Raw genomic sequence first — 22,212 nt, 5'->3', positions numbered from 1 at the left:
TCGTCAGTGGCTACTAGTCATGGTCACTATATTACTTACTGGGTATCAGAGTATCGGTATCTGCACGCCAGTTGCTAGGAAGAGAGAGAGCATCAGGAGAGAGCTATGGTTGCCCGCATGTTCTGAAGACGTTGACCCCAGTGGGAACAGAATAGTTCCAGGTCTTTGGTCTGACCTAACACGGCTCTTCTTACGCTTTTTGAGCTACCCATCTGAAAGCACACATTTTGGGGGCAGAAGAATGGGATTGTGCTGTACAGTATAGGATGAACCCACTATCAGTGTACAGGGATTGCATGCAGTAGCTTTCATGAAATGAATCCTTGTTTAGTGCACACCTTTAATTAAAGTCATGCAGTTGGAGACTTTGCATAAAATAAGAAAGCTTATGTTTACTCAGGGAAGTACAAGAGTTCTTTAGTCCTAGCTAACGAGTTTAATAAAACAAGGAAGCTAGAGATGCCCCTTTGTTCTCAGAAGATACATCCAAGGTCCAGAGAAAGTGTGAGAGGGGAGGCAGAAATGAAAAAGGACACCACCTAACATGGATCACTTTCCCTTCAAAAGGACAGGTCAGCACAGAGATCAAAGGAACAGAGACTGTCTAGGAGCCTGGAGTCTCCCATGCTCTCTCTCTCTCTGAACCCCATCCAATCTCTTCTAAGCCAGCCGAAGTGCACTGCTTATATGTCTCTGCAGAGGGTGAGGTGAAGGGGTGTTTTGGGGATGGGTTTTGTAAGTAGAAATCATGTTGTTGTTGTTTAGTCGTTTAGTCGTGTCCGACTCTTCGTGACCCCATGGACCAGAGAACGCCAGGCACTCCTGTCCTCCACTGCCCCCCGCAGCTTGGTCAGACTCATGCTGGTAACCTCGAAAACACTATCCAACCATCTCGTCCTCTGTCGCCCCCTTCTCCTTGTGCCCTCCATCTTTCCCAACATCAGGGTCTTCTCCAGGGAGTCTTCTCTTCTCATGAGGTGGCCAAAGTACTGGAGCCTCAGCTTCACAATCTGTCCTTCCAGTGAGCACTCAGGGCTGATTTCCTTCAGAATGGAGAGGTTTGATCTTCTTGCAGTCCATGGGACTCTCAAGAGTCTCCTCCAGCACCAGAATTCAAAAGCATCAATTCTTCGGCGATCAGCCTTCTTTATGGTCCAGCTCTCACTTCCATACATCACTACTGGGAAAACCATAGCTTTAACTATACGGACCTTTGTTGGCAAGGTGATGTCTCTACTTCTCAAAATATGGAGAATTAAATTGAAGATTGAGAAAATGAGAAACTGAGGGAAATCAAAACAGACAGATTTTGTTCATCCCTACCCATGATTTCTGTTGACAAAGACAACAGAAATCATGGGTAGGGATGAACAAAATCTGTCTGTTTTGATTTCCCTCAGTTTCTCATTTTCCCAATCTTCAATTTAATTCTCCATATTTTCACATCAATCTGCACTAAAAAAAAATCCTCATGAAAATTCACTAACATTTTAGCGCAAATTTATTCTGATGTACACATCGTTTGCAAGCAATTTCCCCAAATATAATGCATTTTATGTGTTGTTTTCACAATTAAATGCATTTTGTGCACATTTTCTCCTAATATAAACATATTTAGAGACATTATTTGGTTAGACAATTGCATTGCAAAATTTGGAGAAGAGTGACTTCTCTGTTTTGATTCGCATCGTTTCAAAAAGCACAGATTAGGTAGAATCATAGAATCATGGCTCGTTGGTCTAGGGGTATGATTCTCGGTTTGGGTCCGAGAGGTCCCGGGTTCAAATCCCGGACGAGCCCTACTTTCCCCTTCATGGATCACTGCCTTGCCGTGGCGAAGGGGCTTGAAGAACTCAGAGAAGCTATGAACTATGCCGAGCAGGGCACCCAAGATGAACAGGTCATAGTGGAGAGTTTTGACCAAACGTGATCCACCTGGAGGAGGAACCGGCAAGCCACTCCAGTATCCCTGCCAAGAAAACTCCATGGACAAAGACAACAGCCATATAAAAGTTATGACGCTGGAAGATGAGCCCCTCAGGTCAGAAGGCGTCCAACATGCTACTGGGGAAGAGCGGAGGACAAGTACAAGTAGATCCAGAGCTGATGAAGCGGCTGGGCTAAAGCCGAAAGGACGTTCAGTTGCGGATATGCCTGGAAGCAAAAGGAAAGTCCAATGCTGTAAAGAAAAATATTGCATAGGAACCTGGAATGTAAGAACCATGAACCTGGGTAAGTTGGATGTGGTCAAAAATGAGATGGCAAGCTACAAACATGAGTCTGACCAAACTGCGGGAGGCAGTGGAAGACAGGAGGGCCTGGCGTGCTCTGGTCCATGGGGTCACGAAGAGTCGGACACGACTAAACGACTAAACAACAACAACATAGAATCATAGAATCATAGAGTTGGAAGAGACCACAAGGGCCATCGAGTCCAACCCCCTGCCAAGCAGGAAACACCATCAGAGCACTCCTGACATATGGTTGTCAAGCCTCTGCTTAAAGACCTCCAAAGAAGGAGACTCAACCACACTCCTTGGCAGCAAATTCCACTGTCAAACAGCTCTTACTGTCAGGAAGTTCTTCCTAATGTTTAGGTGGAATCTTCTTTCTTGTAGTTTGGAACAATTGCTCCGTGTCCGCTTCTCTGGAGCAGCAGAAAACAACCTTTCTCCCTCCTCTATGTGACATCCTTTTATATATTTGAACATGGCTATCATATCACCATATAACCTCCTCTTCTCCAGGCTAAACATGCCCAGCTCCCTTAGCCGTTCCTCATAAGGCATCATTTCCAGGCCTTTGACCATTTTGGTTGCCCTCCTCTGGACACGTTCCAGTTTGTCCGTGTCCTTCTTGAACTGTGGTGCCCAGAACTGGACACAGTACTCCAGGTGAGGTCTGACCAGAGCAGAATACAGTGGCACTATTACTTCCCTTGATCTAGATGCTATACTCCTATTGATGCAGCCCAGAATTGCATTGGCTTTTTTAGCTGCCGCGTCGCACTGTTGGCTCATGTCAAGTTTGTGGTCAACCAAGACTCCTAGATCCTTTTCACATGTACTTCTCTCAAGCCAGGTGTCACCCATCTTGTATTTGTGCCTCTCATTTTTTTATTTTTTTTTGCCCAAGTGCAATACTTTACATTTCTCCCTGTTAAAATTCATCTTGTTTGTTTTGGCCCAGTTCTCTAATCTGTCAAGGTCATTTTGAAGTGTGGTCCTGTCCTCTGGGGTGTTAGCCACCCCTCCCAGTTTGGTGTCATCTGCAAATTTGATCAGGATGCCCTTGAGTCCATCATCCAAGTCGTTGATAAAGATGTTGAATAAGACCGGGCCCAAGACAGAACCCTGTGGCACCCCACTAGTCACTCTTCTCCAGGATGAAGAGGAACCATTGATGAGCACCCTTTGGGTAGTTTCACATTAAAATCTCAATGAGACTGGATTTCTCTCCCAGCTCCACTCACTGCCTTACCAGCCCACATACCCCCTCCCCATTCTTGAGGGCCAAAGGAGAGTTCTGCATGATTGTCACACATTTGTTAAAAGAAAGAAGAACAGACTTGGGAGGTTGTGACAGTGAGAAAAGCAAAGGGCTGGAGGAACTACTTGTCCCTTCTCCTTCCTGCCTCTAAGCTCTGCATCCATCTCTGCCTCCCATTGTTACTTTCCTCTAAAGCACAAACGCACATTGCTTGATGGGGGGCATGTGTTTCCTATGTATTGTCTTGTTGGGCCTTAAGAGTTAGGGCTTATTCACACTTACTTTTTGACCTGCTCTTTCCAAGTACAGGTCCGTTTTTAAAAGCTCTGTGTCAGAGCATTTTCTTTTTTTGCCCTGAGATCTCTCCATGAAAACTTGCTCTTTAGCACTCAATCAGACCAAATGTCAACTTGGGTTTTCTGCAGATTGCTATTTGCTCCGGCTGAGCTTTAAAGAGCAGGTTTTCACAGAGAAACCTTCAGAGCAAAAACAAAGGCTGCCCGGACACAAAGCTTTAAAGTGTGAACCATGCCTGGAGAGAGCAGGGAAAAAGGTATGTGTGCATAAGCCCTGAAATGGATGGGAAAGTTCTGCCAGGCGGGGTTTTCCTCCTCAAGCAGTGCTGTAAGCCCAACTGGACAGTCTGCCCAGGCCACTGAGATCTTCAGAAGGGGCTCTCCGGACTACAGAATGTTTGGCTGGTCAGGGTGCAGAGAAGACCTTTCCCCCCATAGCACCTACTTTATGGACTGAGTTACCCATGGAAATCAGGAGAGCTTTCCCCATGGAAGTCAGGTAGTGGTGGAGCTTTCCAGGAGTTAAAGATCTGCCTGATTACGTTGGCCTCTCCTGGCGGTTGATATTGCGATTCTTGGTTCTGTTTGCTGCTGTAAGTGCCTGTTCTTAACATTTTATGACTATCTGGATGCTTTTAATGCTTGTTACTTGCCTCTTTTAGAGACTTTCTTGTTTACTGTGAACCACTCTGAGATTTTATAAATGAAAAGCAGTGTAGAAGTTTCAAAATATATAAACAGATAAATAATCCTTGGGCCTCTCCAGGCATCCTTTTGATTTGTGTGCATGATGATGTCAGAGCAATTATCTACAATCCAACTTTCAAGGTTTTTGGTGCCTGCGAAAAGTTTCAGAGTGGACAGGAAGCTTGGCTTCCAGTCAGTGCATGACCCATAGCTTCCTGCTGAAATGATGTAATTTTTCATACTACAGATGTTTGGGATGGGGGGGTGATTGTCCTGCTTTTGTTGCACTAGGGCAGAGTGCCCCCCCCGACTCCAATAGTGCATTCATTTTAAGGATGTAATGCAGAACTAATAAACAGAGGTCTGTTGGGATGGTCCAGACTAAATCCACCACCTGTGCAACTATTAGTGTGTCAACAACATGTTGCAAAACACTCCTGGGGAAAAGCCACCAGCCTGGAGGGCCTCCTTGTTCCAGGAGTCAAAGCCATGCGACTGAACATAGAGCAGGGGCCTGAAACCCCATCATGCCCAAATTTTGTGTGCAAAACCAAATAAAAAGTACAAGGTGTGTACTCTTTGTGTAGTGTAGACATCGGGAATGCAGGAGAGGTGAGGGCCAGGCCACTTGAAATGAAGGGGTCATGTTTAGGTTTGGCTTCAGGAGGAATAATTGGGATATGCAGCCAAATGTCTTGAGTGGTCCTGCTCAGAAAACCAGCCACCTATACCCTTCCCAAGGATACTCCATTTGGTTCCATTCCACTCTAGCTCCACCTTAACAGCATTTTTGTGGCTGCTAAGCATGCTAAGCCCTGGCTGTGCGCCCCTTCTCAAGTTCTTTTATTTTACTTCTGCAAACCCTGGGGCTGCCACAAGACTGCGCACACCTTCCCCTGGTGCCTGGATGGTGCCATCTTGCCTACATAAGGATAGGCACTGGGAGAATGAATTGCCTATGTTTTTTAGCAGGTCATCCACACCATCCCTTTGCAGAGGGATACACCCTCTTTCACTAGACTCTTCCCTCCCCCCTTTTTTATGTTGTTTAGTCAAATTTATTAAGTTAGTCAAATTTATGCAACAGAGGTTTTCAAAGAATGTAATAGTTGCTTGTGGCATGGACACGTTTCATGCTATTATCTCTGCCAGACAGGTGTTTGTTTTCTTACAAATAGCTACTTGACCAGAGGCAACAGTAAGGGCTTCTACACATTATTTTAAATGAGTGGTACAATGTGTGTACATTCATAGTTATTCAAATGCAACATTTAATGTGTGTGTAGCTATGTGCACAATAGCTGAGTTGTACAAATCAAGTGTACACTCTTTCACATCAATAGCTGCAGTGACAGCTTGTTCACTACACTCTTAACTTTCCAGCAAGAAAGAAGGCAGATGTGGCAATTCCTACTGGCTTCTTTGGTGTGTGTCCCCCCTCCTCCGTGACATGTTGCCCCCTTCGGGAGACAGAATTCTCCTTCATGGCTTTGCCTCATTCACTAAAGAAACACCTACAGAAACCAACATCACTTATTGCCAGAAGCACCTTGCACTGAACTGCAATGTTTGTAATCAGTGTTGACCAGGTGGGCTGGGCAGCTGGGACATTGGGAGGGCCAGAGGCTCCCCAACGCTGCTTTGGGGGATGTACCCTTAACTTCTTTCTTGGGGTCACAGAAATGCATTTGCAGGGATCAGCTCCAAAGGAAAATTACCTAAGGGCAAAGCTAGACGCAACATCAATCATGTGATTTGCCCTTGTCTGACTTGGCTTTTAAAAAAAATAAAAATAAAATACTATAGCTATATAGTTCAGTGGAAGCTGCAGGAAACCCACATCATTTGGAGGGATGGGCAAATCTGACCATTTCAGTTGCTCTCTAATTATTCCATTATTTTTCTTAGTTCTATGCATATCCACATCAGTTTGCCGTACTAACACACACACACACACACACACACCAAAAATTCATTAGCATTTTAGTGTGCCTTTATCAGGACGGGTGTCAGGAGCAGGCCACAAGGTGTCAGTGAAGTTAACTATTTATTCAAAGAAACTGAAACAGCTCAGTCCTAGTGGTCACCACAGCAACCCTTCCCAGTAGGTCTTGCCCCAGTGAGGCAGTTGCGAGGACTGCCGGTTCCTGCCTTCCCGCCGCTCTCTAAGTCTCCTCCTCCTCTGGGTGCTTCTCAAGCAATCTGAGACTCTGTCCTCATGTCTCTCTCTGCTCTGCCATCTTCTTGCCTCTTCTGGTCCTGGGAGACTGGGGGGGGGGAGCTGGTTACAGCAGGAGGGGGAGGCCCCCCAGATTCTTCAGCAGCCTGCCTCATCTCTGCCCCTTGGCCTCCCTCCTTTCCTGCTTCCCCTTCTGGGCTTCTCTCTGCCAGACTCTCCCTACCCACTAACCCTGTTACCTCTTCAGCTTCCACCACCTCCTCCTCCCAGTCTTCTCCCTTTGACCGCCCACAGCCACCCCACCGCCTCTCTCCAGGCTCTTCCCTTGGGGGCTCTCCAGCTGGTGCCTCCCACCACTCCTCTGTGCCCATGGCAGGATTTCTGCTAATATACACATTTTTTGTCTGCAATTTTGACTAATATACACGTTTGCAAAGCAATTTGCTCTAATGCAATTTCCCTATGCTGAGGAACTGCATTGCAAAATTCAGAGAGCAAATTTAGAAGACTGGTTAGATTTTGTTTAGCGTATTGTTTCAGAAAGGGCAAATGATGATAGTTGCCTTTAAATGTGAAAAGCATCAAACTTCTCCAACTTCCTTAGATGTAAACTGGCAAAATTACAGCAGTCTTTGCAAATCTCCATGTCCAATGTTACCTTTGATACCCTATTTACCACGTCCTGGTTATCTAAACTATTTTACAAATAAAGAGAGAAGTCAAGTTAGTAAGTAGGGCTGCCAGGTCAGGCGTATCCCAGACCCTGAGATTTCTGGGCCCAGCAAGGAGACCCCTTGATGTCATGCTGGGCCCCGGAAACAGAGGTCAGTTGGGAGGGGGAGCAGGGAGTCAGAAGGCCCCCTGCTTCCCCAAGGGTTCATGCTATAATTTGAAGCCAGGTCCTGCTGGGCTGAAGCAGGCAAGCTGCAGGCAGAGTCTTCTGGCTGTTTTATTATTCTTATTGAAGGCGTTCTCACCCCCTGGCGATCCAAGCCCCCCAACTGCCTCCTGGAGGGGGCCAGGCAAAGCAGGAGACTTCAGGCCAGAGCTGGATTTCTGGCGCTCCTCTTAGCAAGCGAGAGGAAGAAGAGACAGAAGCTGAGGCAGCACGAAGTGGTGTTGGTTTCTTTATTAACTTGGATTCTGGTAGCAGGTGGACAAGGGAGGATGGTCTATACATCAGGGGTGAGGGATGGAGGTGGGGAGGAAGAGGGAGGGGAGGAGGAGGAGCCAAAAGGCTCAAAAATTCCCATAACAATAAAAAAGAAACTAAAAGTAATCTCATAAACTTCTAAAAAGCATCTAGAGTGCAGACGGCAGCATTCTCTAGGCATCACCCTCCCCTACAGCTCCTACTAGCAATCAGCGGGCAAAGCGTCGCCCCGCAGGCAGGCGAGGGGGGCACAGTTTGCAGCTCATTTTCCTACGCACTACAGGAGGCTAAAGCATGGGGGGGGGCCCCACGCTAGAGTCTATGGCAAAGGCTGTGTCAGAAATTTGGGGCGGGCGGGCATACAGGGCACATGTTGCATGAAGGTGGTGGGGGGTTGCTGTGTGTACTTTGCAAGATAGTCACTGGGGCACCTCTTGATACTTTCTGTGGAGATGCCTGGACCACATTTTTGGGTCTTTCCCCAGCTTCCCTTCCCTCGCCCCATCACCCTGCCCCTTGTGCATGAGAGTGGGACCCACATGCTTGCCCAGCCCCAGATTGCTTGGGGGGGGGTGTCAACGACCCGGGGCTGCTGCATATGGGGTGGCAGCAACAGCACCAAAGGCCTGGAAGGGGGGTCCCTGGGGGAAAGAGCTGAACTTGTGCATTTCCTTGTCATCTCTTCTGGGTCCAAAGACTGAAGTGGGGGGGGGGGAGAGGAGTCACATGGCAACCAGCCAGCATAACTCCCCACCAACCCCCCCCCCCCCCGCTCTCTTTGGAATCCCAGGGTAGATGCCTCCTAAAAGGATCGACCTTTTGCTCAAGGAAGGAGTCCCAGGCTTCTGGCTTGGCTGGAAGAAGTGTCATGGGGAGGGGGAGGATTCCCCAAGCACCAAGGGGCAGGGAGGGGGCAGTAGAGCATCCTCTGGCAGGGAACAAAGGCCCAGAGTGCACTGCTCTTCCTTTTATTCATCCTGGGACTTGGTGTGGGAGTGTGTAGGTGGGTTGTGGGGGGGGAGATTCTGCTACTCCCCAGCTAGGAGTGGTCCAGGAAACTTTGGCAGGTGCCACGTCTGTGCTGAGTTGGGAGGCCTTTGCAGGTCCTCCCTAGTGTAGAAGCGCAGGTAAGGTTGCAACGCAGCTCTGCACCTCTCCTGAGCGACAGATTGTGCTGGGTGGAGCCGGGCATCGGACGCAAGCGGGACGCTGCGCTCTTCCAGCCCGAGGGTTTGGTGCCCGTGGGCCTGGCACAAGTGGACTGGCAGAGGCTCATGCACTAGCCCTTCCTCTCCCCTCTCTTCTTCCACCCACCGCTCACCCCGCCCCCCGAATGTGTGTGCGTGTCTTTGCAAGAGAGAGAGATATGAGCCTGGGAGATCTGCTCTGCCTGGCACCATCCTTAGCACTCCCTGCCTCCGTCCCGCTGTGGGCTGGCAGCCCGGGGAGGCTTCTCGGGGAGCCGCGCCAATGCCATCCTGCCGAACGTCCCTATTTGTGTTTGCATAGTAGGTATCTGTTCGCATTGTATACACAAGGTTTGGGCCACTGTCCAGGCCGCGCTTTTCCACCCGAACTGGGCAGGAACAGCCGGGGGCGGGTTTCTCTCCCCCTGGGCAGCCCTGCTCTGCTTCCCATCTCCTAGGCCTGCAGACCTGGACCGAAGGCTGGGCATGAGGGAGGGCTGGGCGAGGGTGGATGGGCCGCCGAGTGCCATCCCGCTGACTCCTTCCCTGCTGCGTCAGAAGAAGAGGGCTCCGGGAAGCAGGCGCCCCCGCACGGCTTCCCCTCCTCGGTCCGGGCTTTAGGTCAGGAGGAAGAACTGTAGCTCATGCGTCTGCAGTCGGTCGGTCATGCGAATAAGACAGTAAAGTTAGGTCTCCTACGGAAATCATGCCATGTAACCTAAAGAGTCATGGAGAGCCAGCCCTGCTCCAGTGAGCTCGTGGCTCCGCTCGCCTGGCCATCGTGGGGGCACAAGAGGGAGGTGGAGGTCAGTGGATTGGTGTCGAGGTGAAGCCCTGGTGGAAAGAGAAGAAGAGGAGACAGGAAGCTGGGGTTAGAAACATGCCAAGGCCACAGCAAAGCCCCTCCGCCCGTCCCTCCTCTGGGCTCGGGAATTTCAGTGCAAACAGAAGGAACCTTTCCAGCGCAGACAGAATGATCTCTGCCGCTGCACTTCAAACACAGCCCACCCACCTGGGTCAGGGCTCATTCCCACTCTCTCCAGGTAACTCAAAGTCTCGAATAAAGCACTTCCCACGGTGATTTGGGTGGGTGGGCAGGGGGATCCTGACAGTTAAGCTGGCTCAACACAAGGGGGGAAATATGCTAGCGTAAGGAGGCCGCCAACCTGCAATTGCCACAGCCCACAGGAAGGGCCTTAGGTGAAGTTTCTGCTAAATTTTGCCTAAAACAAGGCTCAAGGCAAACGTGAAGGTTTTCTGCAAAGGCTTCCGAAGAAGGCAAACTTTAATTCCTTCTAGAAATACCCTCACCTTGTCGCCAAATTTACGTGAAGTTCTTATTTGAGCTACGCATCTAATGAATCTGAAGAGGAGCCAGTCTGACTTGGGGAAAGCTCTTTGGACGCTCAGTACTCCAGGCTTGGGGCCCAGCCTCCCAGCTATTGTTACAATAACGCCAGCAGGGGGCACAATTTGGCTAAAATTGGTCAGAGGGTAAGGCCTGTGGATTTCCTTAAGGGGTTTCCCTACTCTCTTATAATTCATGCACTGGTGTTTCTTATTATCATACAATTGCAAAAAGGAGAAACTGCTCCTGGATGCCAAGTTTCTAGTCCTTAACGATCACTGCACTTTCCATGGAGGCTTCGTATAGTTCTGCAAATCCTGTGGCCCTCCAGATGTTGTGGGAGTCCAGCTCCTACCAGCCAAGGGTACCAAGTGGAATAAAATATTGCAGGTGGGCTGTGTGTGCAGGGAAGCCCATCCTGCATAATCAATCACAAGATGTAGTGCATGCACACCATTTGAATGGCAATGCCTACCAGCCTGGGGGGGGGGGGGGTCCAGACCACTCAAATATTTTACAGGGGCGGGAGCTGAAGGGAGCTCACCCCCTACGAGTTGGCTCCTATGCTACCAGCCTCATGGAACATTGCCAGTGGCCAGGGATGTTGTCAGCTGTAGTCCAACAACCTCTGCAGAAACTCAGGTTTTTCCAGGTGAGAGCAGTGCCATCTGAGCATGCAAAAGCTGCTCTCTCTCTCTCTCTCTTCCTTTGCAGGGGGCTGGATTAGAGGACTCTTCTAACTCTTCAGTTCTATGGCTCTATGACTCTATAGTGAAGGATGGCGACAGCACTCAAGGCAAGAGGAGGCCTTCCTGTTCCTATCCCCCCCGCCCCCCCGCCCCCCCCCCCGAGGCAGACGAGAACTAAGCCTTGTGCTGCACAGACTTTGGGCTCCCAGCAGGGCAGAAGAAGCAGCTGTGAGAACAACGCAGAGAGACAGCGACACAAGCAGGCACAGACAGGCCCAGGGAGCACAGGGACTCCCAAACACATCTAGGAGGATTGGCAGCTTGAAAAGCAAGTGGAAAGAGAGAATTTGGGTGGCTGAAGCTTCTCTCACTATAGTGCTACACGCCTCGGGAACATTTTCCCCTCTTGCACTGCCCTTCTGCCCAACCAAGCAAGGCCCAGGAACCACTCCTGGCAGCCTTCAGATCTGTTCAGCAGGCAGAAGCTCAACCGATGTAGCTTCTGTTGCATCAGAGACTGGAAGGAGCCACAGGTCAGTCCTGCCACAGATGTTGCTAACCAGGCCCTTCCAAGGATTCCCAGATGGCATGAAGGCTGAAGGCTCACACTTTCAGCCCTTGTATAAAGGAAGGAGCTTTGGCAGATATGGCTTCTCCCATCAGAGTAGGAAAAATGTACCTCTGCCAAACTTGACTATTATTATTATTATTATTATTATTATTATTATTATTATTATTATAAGACACAGAGGCTGTACCTTTGGCAAGTTGTGAACAGTCAGTAAGATTGTCATGGATGCTTGAGTTGAGACTCCTGCCTTGCAGGGGTTGGACTAGATGACCCTTGGGGTCCCTTCCAACTCTACTATTCTATGCTTCTATAAATATACATACACACATACACCCCCATACATCAGGGAGAGGAACTAGATCTGGCAGGTGAACTGGATCATGATTTCCCCAAAAGGAGACGGACGGGTGGGCAGGGCTGCTGTCTGCCAATGGAGGTCAGGCGACCTTTGGTCCTCCCTCCTTTGCCTGCTCTTGGGAGGCTCCTCTTGCAGCCCTTTGCAGGATCCGCCAGTCAACTGACTGGTGGTGTCTGCAGACTCCCTTTCGGCTGAGCAAGGTTTTCACCTGTCATCCCATGTGATGTCATATATGAGCTTAGGCATAGGGCAATGGCATGAATTTTGGCACGAATCACTTGCCAGCCAGCAGGCTTACCCAGAATGGGTTCATGGAGGGATCTGTTATGGGAGGCTTGTTCTCTACTCTGACACTCCCTAAAATCAAATCTTCTGTGGGCACAGAGTGAAGGGCACCCCTGCTTTTCTCAAGAATGCCACCTCTTCCGGACAGAAGAGCAGGAAGAGGATCCTAGTGCCACCAGATCCTCAAGAGTAGCACAGAAGCGCTTTGCAGGCACTCCTTTGTGTCGGGAAGGGAGAAGGCTAAGGAGAAAAAGGCGAGGAAGGGGCGGCAGGATAGCAGTTTACAAAATTATGCATGGCATGGAAAAGTTTCTCTCTCACACACACAGTGCAAGAACTCATGGGCAGTCAATGACGCTGAATGCTGGAAGATTTAGGATGGACAAAAAAAGTCCTTTTTAAGGCAGTGCTTAGCTGAATGGTGGAGCTCCCTCCCACAAGCGGCAGGGCTGGCCACCAACTTGGATGGCTTGATAAGAGGATTGGGAAAACTTGTGAAGGGGTGGGCTGTCAGTGACTACCAGCCACAAATGCAGAGGGTTGGACTAGATGTCCCTTGGTGTCCCTCCCAACTCTTCAATTCTATGATTCTAAGGCAATGATCTGCATTCTGTGCTGGAAACGGCAGGAAGGGAGAGTGCTCTTGAGCTCAGATCCTGCATATGGCTTTCCCACTGGCATCTGGCCAGACGCAGGTGCTGGACTAGAGGGGCCAGTGGCCTCATCCAGCAGCCCTTCCTCTCTTTTTACGTTAGAGAAAATGCTTTGCATGCAAACTGTCCCAAGTTCCATCACTGGCCTCTCCGGTTAAAAGAGAAAAGGCTCAGGCAGCCACTGAGGCTGATGGGAGTCGGAGTCCCACGATGTGGGCTGTGTCAGATTGTGTCAAGCTGGTGCCCTCCACATGTTGTTGGACTACAACTCCCATTGTTCCTGACGATGGCCCATGCTGGCTGGGACTGATGTGGCCGAACAAAGGCCAGCATGGATGATAAGAAATTCTGTGCAGACAGATGACTCTGCTCCTTCTCCACCAGCTTGCTAGACAGAAGAGGCTAAGAGGCAACATTTGCTTGGAAATGCAAGCTGCTATCCTCTGAATAGACCAGCACTAAAAAATGGCTGGGACGCAGGTGGCGCTGTGGGTTAAAGCCTCAGCGCCTAGGACTTGCCGATCGAAAGGTCGGCGGTTCGAATCCCTGCGGCGGGGTGCGCTCCCGCTGCTCGGTCCCAGCGCCTGCCAACCTAGCAGTTCGAAAGCACCTCCGGGTGCAAGTAGATAAATAGGGACCGCTTACCAGCGGGAAGGTAAACAGCGTTTCCGTGTGCGGCTCTGGCTCTGGCTCTGGCCAGGGCAGCGATGTCACGCTGGCCACGTGACCCGGAAGTGTCTCCGGACAGCGCTGGCCCCTGGCCTTTTAAGTGAGATGGGCGCACAACCCCAGAGTCTGTCAAGACTGGCCCGTACGGGCAGGGGTACCTTTACCTTTACCTTACTAAAAAATGGCAGGCTAGTAGGACTGTTTGAGGACCAAAGCAGCTGTGGACCCCGAAGAGGCCCTGAAGGTGCTTTGAGACTCCCATTTTAACACCCACATCACATGTCCAGAACAGAGGATGGGCCTGCCCCTTGTGGAGTCCTAGATGGATGTGTTCAGGGCTGCCCCTGAAGCAGTGGCGTAGCGTGGGTTGTCAGCACCCGGGGCAAGGCAAGTAATTTGCGCCCCCTAACCCATGGATTTGCGCCCCCTAACCCTAACCCCCAGATGTTGCGCCCGGTGCGGCCGGCCCCCCCTGCACCCCCCACGCTACGCCACTGCCCTGAAGATGGTGTTGAGGTGGTAGCCAGTGCATAATGTGGCTGCTGGGCTGCTAAGTAGGGCGGCTCAGTGTGGCCAATCAATGTGTTATACTGGCCTATAAAGCCCTAAATGGCTTGGGGTCTGAGGACCTAACAGAGCACCTTTGTCAGTATCAACCGTCTCAGGTCCTACAATTGGCAGCTGAGGCCGGGGTGGTGGGGCTGCCTGGTTGGTGCTGACCCAGGACAGACAGGGCCTTCTTAGTGGTGGTTTTCCATTTGCGGAATGTGCTCCCTGCTGAAGTGCAGCCATTATTATTATTATTATTATTTAAAGGTAAAGGTAAAGGGACCCCTGACTGTTAGGTCCAGTCATGGATGACTCTGGGGTTGCAGTGCTCATCTCACTCTACAGGCTGAGGCAGCTGGCGTACAGCTTCCAGGTCATGTGGCCAGCATGACTAAGCAGCTTCTGGTGAACCAGAGCAGCGCATGGAAACGCCGTTTACCTTCCCGCCGGAGCGGTACCTATTTATCTACTTGCACTTTGTGCTTTCAAACTGCTAGGTGGACAGGAGCAGGGACCAAGCAATGGGAGCTCACCCCATCACGGGGATTAGAACCGCTAACCTTCTGATCGGCAAGCCCTAGGCTCTGTGATTTAACCCACAGCGCCACCAGCATCCCTATTATTATTATTTCAATTTATATACTGCCCTATATCCAAAGATCCCAGGGTGGTGTACAACATTTAAAAAGAGAATTTACATGGCATAATAAAAATAGTAAAATAAAGCAATCACGAAAAAACCCCCACAGCAACAGTTTAATGGCTGAAGGCCTGGGAGAAGAGTTTGCCTGGTGCCTAAAGACTTGCCGTTATGGCACCAGGCCAGCCTCCCTGGGGAGAGCCTTCCGCAGACGGGGAGCCCCTGCAGAAGAGGCCCATTCTCTTCTTGCCAGCCTCCGGGCCTCACATGGCGGAGGGGCACACGAAGGAGGGTCCAGGTTGGTTTGTATGGGAAGAGGCAGGTCTGAAGGTGTTGAGGTCCTGAGTTGTGCACGGCTTTATCAGTCAGTACCAGAACTTGGAATTGGGCCCAGAAACTCATTAACTTTCCGAAGGAATCAAAAACATTCCAGGGATTTGATAGCTGAAAGGCCTTTTTTTTAAAAAAAAAAACAAAACTCGGCTTATAATTCTTTGAAATTTGTTATTAGTGTTAATGTGTTTGTTGCCCTGGGCTCCTTTGGAAGGGTGGGATACAAGTTGAAATAACAACAACAACAACAACAACAACAACAACAACAACAACAATAATAATAATATACAGTTCTTAAACCAAGGCGTGCTTTCCCGAATGAGGCCTCCTGCCGCTGGTGCCCTTCCACCTTCCACCATTCGGCTTCCATTCTTAGATCGAGGTAAAGTTCTCATACCAAGACACTATTTCCGGTTTTGCGGAGTTTGTAAACCAAATCGTTCATAAACCAGACTGTTCTTAAACCGAGGTACCACTGTACAGGCAAAGGAGAGGGACTCGAAGGGAAACTGCTAGTTCCTACCACAGTTGACACACGGCCACCGCCCCCCCCCCCCAGCTGCTAGTAAGAACAAAGGGGTGTTTACCTCCAAAGAGGCCACTCGAGGGGTGGGGGGGTGAGGGGTGTCACTGCTTCCCCCTTTTCAGGCTGGCTCGTTTCACTATCTGAGCCCCCATCCTGCCCCCGAGAAGCTCCGATCTTGAGACACTCCCTTGAGCCTCCTCCTGGGCAAACGGCAGCGAGAGACAGGAAAGCGGCAAACGGTCACAGAGAAACCCACGAGGGGGGTGGCAGACGGATGGACGGACGGACGGACGGAGAGACACAAGGAGAAGGAGAGTCAGATGGCGGCAGGGGACTCCTGCAGCAAAGTGCCTGGCATGGGCAGAAGGAGAGGGTCCTGCTGCGCCAGGCAAGGGCGAGGGGGGGGAGAGAAAGAGCAGGGGACAGACGACAGAGAGGAGGACGCAGCTGGAGCCCTGGGGCTGGGAGGCCCGTGGGGCTTGGGTACCTTGCTGCCTGCACTCTCCTGCTGCCAAGGGGCATGGGCCAGGAAGCGGCCAGCCTGGGCTTCCAGCGCATAAGGCTCCTGCAGGGAGCCTTCCATAATCACCTCTTCGTGCTGCCGTGCGTCGCCTGTCCCGTCCGTTTCCAGCCGCCGCACCACCTTCCGGATAATCTGCAAAAATTAAGTGCAGCACTTTTAGACAGTCTCCTGCTGCCTCAAGTGATGCCCACCAGCCCTCGGAAAGCCTGCCCGCTCTCCCTTCCAGCCCCGGATGCCTGGAGTGCCTTCCCGCGAGGCACAGCCCTTGATCTCTTGTTCTGGAGCCTGGACCTGCCCCAAATGGTGGGGCAGGGCCCCATTTGCCCATATGAAACAAACTCCACTACCTCCAAATTTAATTTTATAGCAGTAATACCTATTCATCACTCACAGACACCTTTGGAATGTTGAAAGACCATGAGGGCATCATGTTTCCCTCTGTGAACTAAGGCATCAAGACATTATCTTGCAAGAATGTGTACAGCTGCCTTCCTCAACCTGGTGCTCTAGGACTACAATTCCCACCAGCTCCAGTATTATATGGCTGTGGCTAATGAGAGTTGTAGTCCAAAACATTTGGAGAGCACCAGGTCGAGGAAGGCTGGGCTTTGACAAGGGCGATATATCTGCTCAGCCTCAAATCCTTATTGGGTGATGTTGGATCAGCCTTTCTCTCTCTTCCTAACCTACCTCACAAGGTTGTTCTGAGAATAAAGAAAGGAGGCTGACTGCATGAACTGCTCTGGTCCATGCATGCATCAATCCCTGCGGGCTGAGGCTGCTGGAAATTGTAGTGCCAAACATCTGGAGGGCACCAGGTTGGTGAAGGCTGCCTTACAATGCCCCTATAAGGCAGGCCAGCATATGGTCTCCAGGTGAGAGCCAGCCATTTGCTTAAGATCACCTGCTGAGTTTGGGGGAAAGGAGAGATTTGACATCCTAGGGACATCCTGGTTCATAGCTCAGACCCTGGGGCAGCAGTTCTATGTGCCCTTGCCTGGGAGTCATTCCCACTGAGTGCAGGGAGATTTAATGTTGGAAGAAGGATAACTAGGATGGCAGCATGAGCTGCTACACTCAGATTTCCCCAACCTGGTGTCCTCCAGATGTTCTGAACCACAACCCTGACCACTGGCTGTGCTGGCCGTGGCTGATGACAGTTGGGAGTCCAAAATGTTTGGATGGCACAGGGTTGAGGAAGGCTGACTTACCGTATTTTTTGCTCTATAGGATGCACTTTTCCCCCTCCAAAAATGAAGGGGAAATGCGTGTGCGTCCTATGGAGCAAATGCAGGCTCCTTGGCTTCAGCGATAGCAACGCGAAGCCTCCGAAGCGCAGAGGGAGAGCTCCCCCCGTGCTCTGGAGGCTTCGTGTTGCTTTCACTGAAGCCCCTGGAGCGCAGGGAGCTCCCGCTGCACTCTGGGGGCTTCAGGCAGCTATCCGCAAGCCTTCGGAGCGCAGGAGAAGGGGCTCCATTTCTCTTGCCGCTTTGCTGAAGGGGCGCTGAGCAGAGAGGGGGAGAATTATTTTTTCCCTGTTCTCCCCCTGTGCGTGGGGGTCCTGTGCGTCCTATGATCCGGTGCATGCTATAGAGTGAAAAATACAGTAGATTGCAAAGACCTTTGGGCAGAAACGTTTCTTTTTGCCGTTGCAACTCAATAAAGTGCAATGTGCATTGATAGTGCTGTATTAAATAATCATCTTCAACATCATAATCACATTTATGTTGTAACCGCCCTGAGACCTGCGGGTACAGGGCAGTATACAAATTTAGTTAATAATAATAATAATAACCATTGCTAAGAACTGCGCAATGCAATCTCCCCCTCTCCAGGTGGCAAAAGAAGACAATTGCCTGGAGGACGGAATGTCAGTCTCAGGAGGCGTATCTTGCATGACATGCGACACGGGCTGACATTCCTTGCTCTGCACGACCCCACCCAAAGGCAGAGGCCCTCCCCTCTTCTGTATCTGGCCACCCTCCCCACAAGACAAGGGAGTGAGGAATTCAGCAAAAGAGGTCCTACACCCTTTGGGTTTCTCCTTCTCCCTGTTATCGGTAGGTAGCCGTGTTGGTCTGCCGTAGTTGAAACAAAATAGCAATAGCACCTTAGAGACCAACTAAGTTAGTTCTTGGTATGAGCTTCCGTGTGCATGCACACTTCTTCAGATACCTTCTCCTTCTCCCCGCTCAGCATTGACCTCTGCCTGCCTCCCAGCACCTGGTGCTGGCCCTGCGCCCGATTTAGACCAACTGGTATTTTTAGGACCTTGCAGAAAGCTACAAGCTCACTCTCCCACCCAGTGCTGTGGCAGGTCATTCACCTCCCTCTTCATTCAGCTCCTGCATGAAATTCCCACAACAAGGTTTGCAGGGAGCAAAGGCCAGCGTGGCTGAAGCCAAGTCAGACTGGCAAGATCAGAACAGTTCCCATCTCATATCAGTGCTCCGACACACATTCCTTTGGATGACCAGAGCTTCTCTCTCTTACACACATAAGGACCCCTATAATTAGATCTTTTGCAATCATCATCATCAACTGCTGCTAGTGAAGCAGGTGGAGAATCACGATCAGGAATGGACCCACAGGCTAATTCCATCACCCAACCTTATTTCCACATCCACCCCAATTTACCCTCAAAATTCAGACCAAGAGCTACCGTGAGTCAGAATATGACTCAAGCAAGTCAGTCAAGCTGCATCCTACAGGGCAAACTAAGGTCACCCCCCCCCCCGCATGCGCATACTAGAAGCCACCCCCCACAAAAGAAAACTCTCTTGGGCTGGGTAGTCCTGACAGAAATTTCTTCAACTACTGCTAGCGAGACCCCATCAAACAACCAAGCCTATCTGTCAGGGTTCCTGCCAGCACACTCTGGGATAAAGTCCAAGTGTGTCACACTGAAGGCAAGCAGGCAATGTGAGGAGCAAAACTCTGGCACAAAGGAAAAGAGCCTGGAGGTGCAGGAGCCCAGCAGGATTCTAGCGTGAGGGGGAGGAAGGGCTTCTCGGGGAGCCTGGAGCCGACTGGCCCAGCTGCCGCCTCCTGCTCTGCCCTCCGTCTCCCCCTGGCAGGCCACTCACCTTCTTTGTGACAATGTTGCCCTGCTCATCTGTAAATTGCTCCTCGGTCACTTGTTCCCCTGGAATATCCAGCACTTCATTCCCCTGGAGGGTTGGGAAAGCAGAAAGGAGAGTGAGCAAGATTGCTATGGGACCACAAAGTCCTTCACCCTCCCAGAACTGGCACAGAGCAGCGGACGTCCTCTCAAAGCCCCACGGGGGGTTCAAAGAAAGTCAGCTCTTGGGGCAAAGCCAGCACTCTTCCTCTCGCTCCATGCCCTGCCCTGGTCCCTGGCGCCCTTCCGCCACACTACCAGTGAGTGAAGCCTAGCACGGCGTCCCTGAGTGCCATCCAGGGCGGGTTGGTGGGCCGGTACCGGCCCGGCCAGTCTTGGGGAAGCCTCCTCCGGCCAGCTACCTGGACAATGACTCGCCGGCGCACCACCCGTGTGGAGACGGGCTCCTCGTCATCACTCAGCCCCTCGCTCTCGCCCAGCTCCTTGTCCAGCTCCTGGTGGATGTGCTTCAGCATAAAGCGGAAGGAGCCCTGGGCAATGTGCAGCAGGTTCTGGCAGCTGACCAGGAAGAAGCCAAGCAGCACCAGGCTGATGAGCAGCTGGGTCAGGAAGCCCCACATGGTGCTGCCACCTCCCGCCCCACCCCACCCCAGCCAGCCCAGAGCCTAATGCTGGCCTTCCCTCATGGCATGAGGGCACTGCCCGGGCTACTGGCAGGAGCAGCCTCTGGCTCACGACTGGGAAGCGGGTAGGGGCCAGGCTGGGTAGGAAAGCTGCTGTAATTTTAGCCTCCCCCGACCAGCTGTTTGGAGGCTCTGGCCAACCCTCCCTGCCCCCTCCTTCGGGGGGGGGGGGAGCTTGTCAACGTCACCCAGTGCTCTGCCAAAGCCCAGGCAGGGCAAGGAGGTGGCACGAGGCCTGCCCCAGCCTGCAATCCAGCCTGGTGTCTCCTGGTGCCCCTGGGCACGAAGAGCTGAGAAGCACGCTTTGCCTGAGCCACCTAGGAGAGGGCTGTGCACCTATGTCTTGCTCAGTAGCCCCCCCCCCCCCGGTTCTCTGGCATCCTGGGCAGTTCTATTTCTGGCCCCTCCATACCTGGCTCTGGGTGAGAACCAGGCGCTACCCAATTAGGAAGCAATGAAGAGGCCGGCTGGCCAGGATATAAATAGAGCAGAGAGGCTGAACATGGCTGCTGGGCCAGCCCCCTCCCCCAAACAAGGGGGGAGGGCAAATGAGCTTCTTCTGCACAGGAGTGCAAATGTCAGCAGAGCAACCTTCTCATTTAGCTGACATACCCCCCCCCCCCCCCCCGTACACACACCTTTTTTTAGCCAAAGGCATCTCCCCCAAAGCTGCTGGCAAAAGCTAATAACTATCACTACCATATCAAATAAGAAGCAACAAGTGAAACAAATTGGAAGCCAAACATCCCAGCAGAGTGTTGGCAGGCAACTCAAGTGATGCTGAAGCCCCCTGAAATAGTTATCTCTGGATCCCAACAGCTAAATCTTGGCAGAAGATTTCTGCAGCCTTGGTCCCCCACCCACCTACCCAGCCAAGGGCCTGCAATGATATGCGTCTGCTTCACTGGGTAAGAAATACTGAGGGCCCTGCTCCTTCTTGCCACTCAGCATCTGGCCTGGGGTGGGGCCTGAAGCCTCACAGGGACTGCTGCGCTCTGCTGCCCAGGAGGACTCTCCTGCGTGGGTGTCTGAGGGCCCTGCTCCTTCCTGCCACTCACCATCTGGCCTGGGGTGGGGCCTGAAGCCTCACAGGGACTGCTGCGCTCTGCTGCCCAGGAGGACTCTCCTGCGTGAGTGCTTGAGGGCCCTGCTCTTGCCACTTACCATCTGGCCTGGGGCGGGGCCTGAAGCCTCATAAGGACTGCTTGCTGCTTGCTGCCTGCTGCCCAGGAGGACTCCCCTGAGTGAGTGCTTGAGGGCCCTGCTCTTGCCACTTACCATCTGGCCTGGGGCGGGGCCTGAAGCCTCATAAGGACTGCGTGGTGCTTGCTGCCTGCTGCCCAGGAGGACTCCCCTGAGTGAGTGCCGAGGGCCCTGCTCCTCCCTGCCACTTACCATCTGGCCTGGGGCGGGGCCTGAAGCCTCATAAGGACTGCGTGGTGCTTGCTGCCTGCTGCCCAGGAGGACTCTCCTGCGTGGGTGTCTGAGGGCCCTGCTCCTTCCTGCCACTCACCATCTGGCCCGGGGCGGGGCCTGAAGCCTCACAGGGACTGCTGTGCTCTGCTGCCCAGGAGGACTCTCCTGTGTGGGTGTCTGGGGGCCCTGCTCCTTCCTGCCACTCACCATCTGGCCTAGGGCGGGGCCTGACAGGCCTCACAGGGACGATTGCTGTCACTGCTGCTGCGGCCCAGGGGGATCCGGAGGGGTGCAGAGTTCTTTTTAAAATGTTTAAAATTTTCCTTTTCCTTTTTATTTCTTTATTATTATTATTATTGTCATTATTATTACTGTATATGCAGGGATGGGGTGGGGGTGGGATGGATGTTTAGTTGGGAATTTGTTTTGATTTTGATGGATTTGTAATTTTTGGAGTTTTTTATTTGTATTGTTTTTTGTTTTTTGGGGTTTCTTTTTTGTTTTGTTTTCATTGTTTTAAGGTCTTATTTTGTTCTTAAGGGGAGGGGTCAGGGCTGCCGGGGAGTGGGTCCCAGCCAACAAAATGGCTGCGGCATGTTCCACAGGGGGGGATGCGTTGGGACAACCGATCTCAGTGATCTCGGGTAGGAGGAGGAGTTACGCTAAGACCAGACCATGTCATTACAGAGGAGGCAGGTTTAGTCGTTGTCTGAGGACTATCCCTGCCTCCAGGTCTGGTCCTGACCAGATGGATACTAGAATCAGCAAGGGATACCCACATGACCTGAAGGTGCTGCTGTGCAATGCCAGGTCAATGATTCATAAGACCACTGCCATCCATGACCTGATCATGGATGGGGGATTTGACCTGGCATGTGTAACAGAGACTTGGTTGA

General features: G+C 51.5%; 1 protein-coding gene across 12 annotated transcripts in view; it reads right to left on the bottom strand.

The window, feature by feature from the left end:
* Positions 1-7,765: 7,765 nt before the first annotated feature.
* ANK1 (ankyrin 1) overlaps positions 7,766-22,212 on the bottom strand; it is a 207,357-nt gene continuing 192,910 nt past the window's right edge. For 7 of the 12 annotated variants that reach the window (XM_079988979.1, XM_079988982.1, XM_079988986.1 and 4 more), the window contains 3 exons: positions 19,222-19,305; positions 16,100-16,267; positions 7,766-9,825 (listed from right to left, as the gene is read on the bottom strand). In XM_079988979.1, coding sequence (XP_079845105.1) covers positions 9,799-9,825; positions 16,100-16,267; positions 19,222-19,305 — 279 coding nt within the window. In that variant the 3' untranslated portion in view covers positions 7,766-9,798. Of the gene's footprint in view, positions 9,826-15,673; positions 15,813-16,099; positions 16,268-19,221; positions 19,306-19,618; positions 20,055-22,212 lie in introns of those variants that run through there. The other 5 variants (XM_079988985.1, XM_079988987.1, XM_079988981.1 and 2 more) reach the window with 4 other exon arrangements.

Source organism: Podarcis cretensis (assembly GCF_951804945.1).
Source record: "Podarcis cretensis genome assembly, chromosome: 8".
NCBI classification, from domain to species: Eukaryota; Metazoa; Chordata; class Lepidosauria; order Squamata; family Lacertidae; genus Podarcis; species Podarcis cretensis.
Note: the sequence above shows the minus strand (reverse complement) of the source record. Positions and strands in the feature narration are given on the sequence as shown.